Source organism: Plecotus auritus, assembly GCF_963455305.1.
Source record: "Plecotus auritus genome assembly, chromosome: X".
Taxonomy (NCBI): Eukaryota; Metazoa; Chordata; class Mammalia; order Chiroptera; family Vespertilionidae; genus Plecotus; species Plecotus auritus.
In genome coordinates this window covers 78,743,140-78,746,749 of record NC_137784.1, presented here as the reverse complement: position 1 = coordinate 78,746,749, position 3,610 = coordinate 78,743,140, and the positions used below count along the sequence as shown (strand labels likewise).

Sequence of the window (3,610 nt, the reverse complement as noted above, 5' to 3'; positions counted from 1 at the left end):
CACTGAGTGGTCAGATTATGATGATCTCTGAACGCATAATAATCTGGCCACTCAGTGTATATCCTATATTATAAAAGTCTAATATGCAAATTGTCCCTCGACCAGGAGTTCAACCAGCAGGCAGGCTGGTCAACCGCCCATGTCCCCTCCCCCTGGCCAGGCTGGCCGGACCCCACCCATGCACGAATTCATGCACCAGGCCTCTAAGATACACACACACACACACACACACATACACACACACACTGAGTGTCCAGATATTATGCATTCAGAGATCATAATAATCTGGCCACTCAGTGTATGTTTGGTTTTGAAAAAATGAGAAAATATAGATAAGAAAATAAATGCTTTTTAAAACTGCTTTATTAACCACAATATGTAATGAGCATCTTCCCATGCAGTAGATAAAACTCCCCTGCTCACAGAAACTTACAAATTGGGTCAAAACACAACATTCAATTAGAAGCTGGTATTAGGAGACCCACAGGAAACAAGTAACACTAAAGGTTTACAAGAAGGTACATCACAAACAAGTTTAGGAAGCTGTATCTCCCTATCAACTTCAGGGAAAACATCAGGATTCAAGGCATAAGGCAAAACTCATCGTGATGGTCATGGTGAGGGGGGTCAGTGCTAACTGCCCGCAGACTATGACTTAACTGCTTTCCCCTCAGCTTTTCCATCAGCTGTCTCATCTCCTCCCCAACTCTTTCCCTATTCTCTTGTCTCATCCTTGCCTGTGGCTCTCCAAGCCTCTGACCCCCGTCCCATCTGTACTGCAGGATGGGCTGCCTAACGCGGAACCGTCTACGATTTCCTCTTGGCACACAATATTCACCAGGCTCTCCTTTATTAGCATCTTGCTCCTTTTCATCCTTTATTTCATTTTCCTGGTTGGCATCTTCCACGTTGAGATTTTTAACCACTTGTTCCTCTTTGGACGCCATTGCTCCTAGGAGACAAGAGATAGAAGGGACTACTTCATTGGACTGATCAGCACCGAGGACAGAGGCCCTACTATGCACCTTTCAAGATTCAGAGGCCTGAATTTCAAACACTTTTTGAAATTGCATTTTCCCCATCTGAGAGGCTCCCTACGCCCTCTAGGGGGCCTCCAGCCCCAGCTCTCCCCCCTCCCTCTGACTCCCCTCCCATCCCTCGCCCCAAACCCACCATTTTCCCTGCGATCCAAGCCCAGGCCTCTGTAGGCACCAAAATGGAGGACGGGATGGGGGTGGGGTAAGGATTTGGGGTCTCAGGGCTTTCCACTGTTTCCCCGCCCCCGACCACTGTACCCCGCACCCACCTGGGCCTATCCTTGCAGTCGGCTCCTCCTCCCAATTCTCGCCTGGAGTGCGCTGCCGCGACACTTGGACCCGAAGACCTGCAGGGGGCCGGCGTGGGGGAGCGGGTGGCGCTGCAGCCGAGCGCTTGGCCAGCGGGTGCGTCCACCGGCCGCCGGCCGCCCCCACCACCCACGCCCCCGGCCCGCCCCGGCCTCTCGCACCAGCCGCCCCCACCCCCGCGCTGACCACCGTGTTCGACACCAAGAGGGATGGGGGCGGGGCGGGGCGGGGGACCCAGAGGCAGGTGCTTCCCGGGGGTCGTCGCCTTGGGCCGTCTAGCGCTCCCTGGGGAAAGCTCAGCATTTTCCGCAGACACTCGAGGGCCGCGTCGGGGCGTGGAGCTTGCGGTCTCGGAGGCGCGTCGCCCGGAGCAGCCCGACCCCTTGGAGGGCTCCCCCAGCCAGGTCCGTTCTCCACCGCCACCCCCACCCAGGGCGCCGCTCAGGGTCCCTTACCTGCTCCGCCTCCGCCTCCGCCTCCGCCTCTTGGGGCTTCCCGGGCCCGCGCGCCCTCAGGGCCACCCGGAGCTGCAACCGAGAAGGGTGCGAGCCTCCGCGGGGTCTGGCGCTGGAGCGAGGCGCGCGAGTCTAAGTAGGCCGGTCACGTGGGGCCTCCGTCACAGAGAGCGGCGCCGCCCCATCCTGCTCCGCGGGGGGGAAAAGCCCTGGCCCCCGCCCCTGCCCCCGCCCCCGCCCTGGGGTCCCTTTAACAGCTTCAGCCATCCCTTCTTTGTGTATTCCTGGGCCTTATTCTGCTGCCAGGGAAGGGCAATATCTTTTCCGGGGACTGCTGTCCATTCTCCATTCTCGTTGCCTCTCTGAGGACTTGCCTTTTTCTTCCTAAACTCACAGGACACGCCTCCTTCCACCTGCTGTCCTTTCTGCTACCAATGCTCTCCATTTTCCCTCCGCTAAAATGCTTAGAAGAAATGTCAGGCAATGGTAAGATATGTACACATATAATACCTTAATAAAAAAAATATATATATATATATAAATAAAAAAATTTAAAAAGAGGAGAAATGTCAGGAAAAGTCCAAGAGAGTGGATTTTTAAAAATTCTTGCTATCTCTCTGTTCTGCTCTTTTTATATTAAACAAAAAACCAGTATACTTTTATAAAAAGGAAAAAATAAAGTGGTTTTATTTGAAAATAGTATTAAAGTTAGAAAAAACCCAACCACCTGTCTCTTCTGCTAAGTCATTTTACAAATATAGACTCTACAGGCAGCTACTCTTTTAGAACTTGGAAAGGACAGGGCAGCTGATTGCTCTTCTGAGGAGCCCCTAAATACATGAGGCCCTTCCATGAGGTGAGCCAATAACTGTGTAGTGTAGAGAGCCTTGTTGGATTTTCACAACTAAAACAACAAGATCTTTACAAATTGCTGATTCAAAAAGGAAAAGTATATTTTTATTTGCAAATCTTGTAATCTGTATTTAGAAAATATTTAATGGGTCTACAATAAACCTATTATAGAACTAGGAACTTAATTTAGCAGGGTTATAGTTATAGATACACAAAAGTTCAATTGTATTCCTGTATGCTAGTAATGAATAAATGGAAATTGAAATGATGTGTGTTTATAAAATTTATGATAGCTTCCAAAAACATGAAATACTTGGAAATAAATTTAAGAAAACTTGCACACTGAAAAAAACAAAACCCTGCTGAAAGAAATTAAAGATCAAAATTAATGTTAAAAAACACCAAAAACTTGGTTCTGGATCAGGAAATTGAATACTGTTAAGATATCAATTCTCTACAAATTGATCAAAATAAAAATTGCAGCAGGCATCTTTGACAAACTTTACAAACTCACCCCAAAATTTATATGGAAATGTAAAAGACCTAGAGTACACAAAATAGTTTTGAAAGCCCCTCCGCAAATCTGGAGAATTGCATTATCTGATTTCCAGATTTAAGATATAGTAATAAAGGCAGTGTAATAATAGAGTACATAGACATTGGCCTTAACAAAATGGAAAAAGTCTGCTCTTTGAAAGACATGGTTAAGAAAATGAAGTGGGAAGCTGGAAGAAAATATTTATAACACGTGTAACTGACAAAAAGTCTGTGTCCAGAGATATATCAAGAACTCCCACAAAAATTCATCTGGAATAAAAAAAAAAAGACCCCAAATAGCTGCAGCAAACCTGAGAAAGAACAAAGTAGGTGGGATCTCAATACCAGGTATCAAGCTGTATTACAAAGCCACTGTTCTCAAAACAGCCTGGTACTGGCACAAGAACAGATATATAGATC

General features: G+C 47.6%; 1 protein-coding gene across 1 annotated transcript; it reads right to left on the bottom strand.

The window, feature by feature from the left end:
- Positions 1-346: 346 nt before the first annotated feature.
- BEX2 (brain expressed X-linked 2) lies at positions 347-1,945 on the bottom strand. Its single transcript, XM_080652432.1, has 3 exons — positions 1,802-1,945; positions 1,307-1,384; positions 347-952 (listed from the first exon to the last, which is right to left on the bottom strand). The coding sequence occupies exon 3, from the start codon at positions 945-947 to the stop codon at positions 582-584; it is 366 nt and encodes a 121-aa protein (XP_080508558.1). The 5' UTR covers positions 948-952; positions 1,307-1,384; positions 1,802-1,945; the 3' UTR covers positions 347-581.
- Between the last annotated feature and the right edge of the window lie 1,665 nt (positions 1,946-3,610).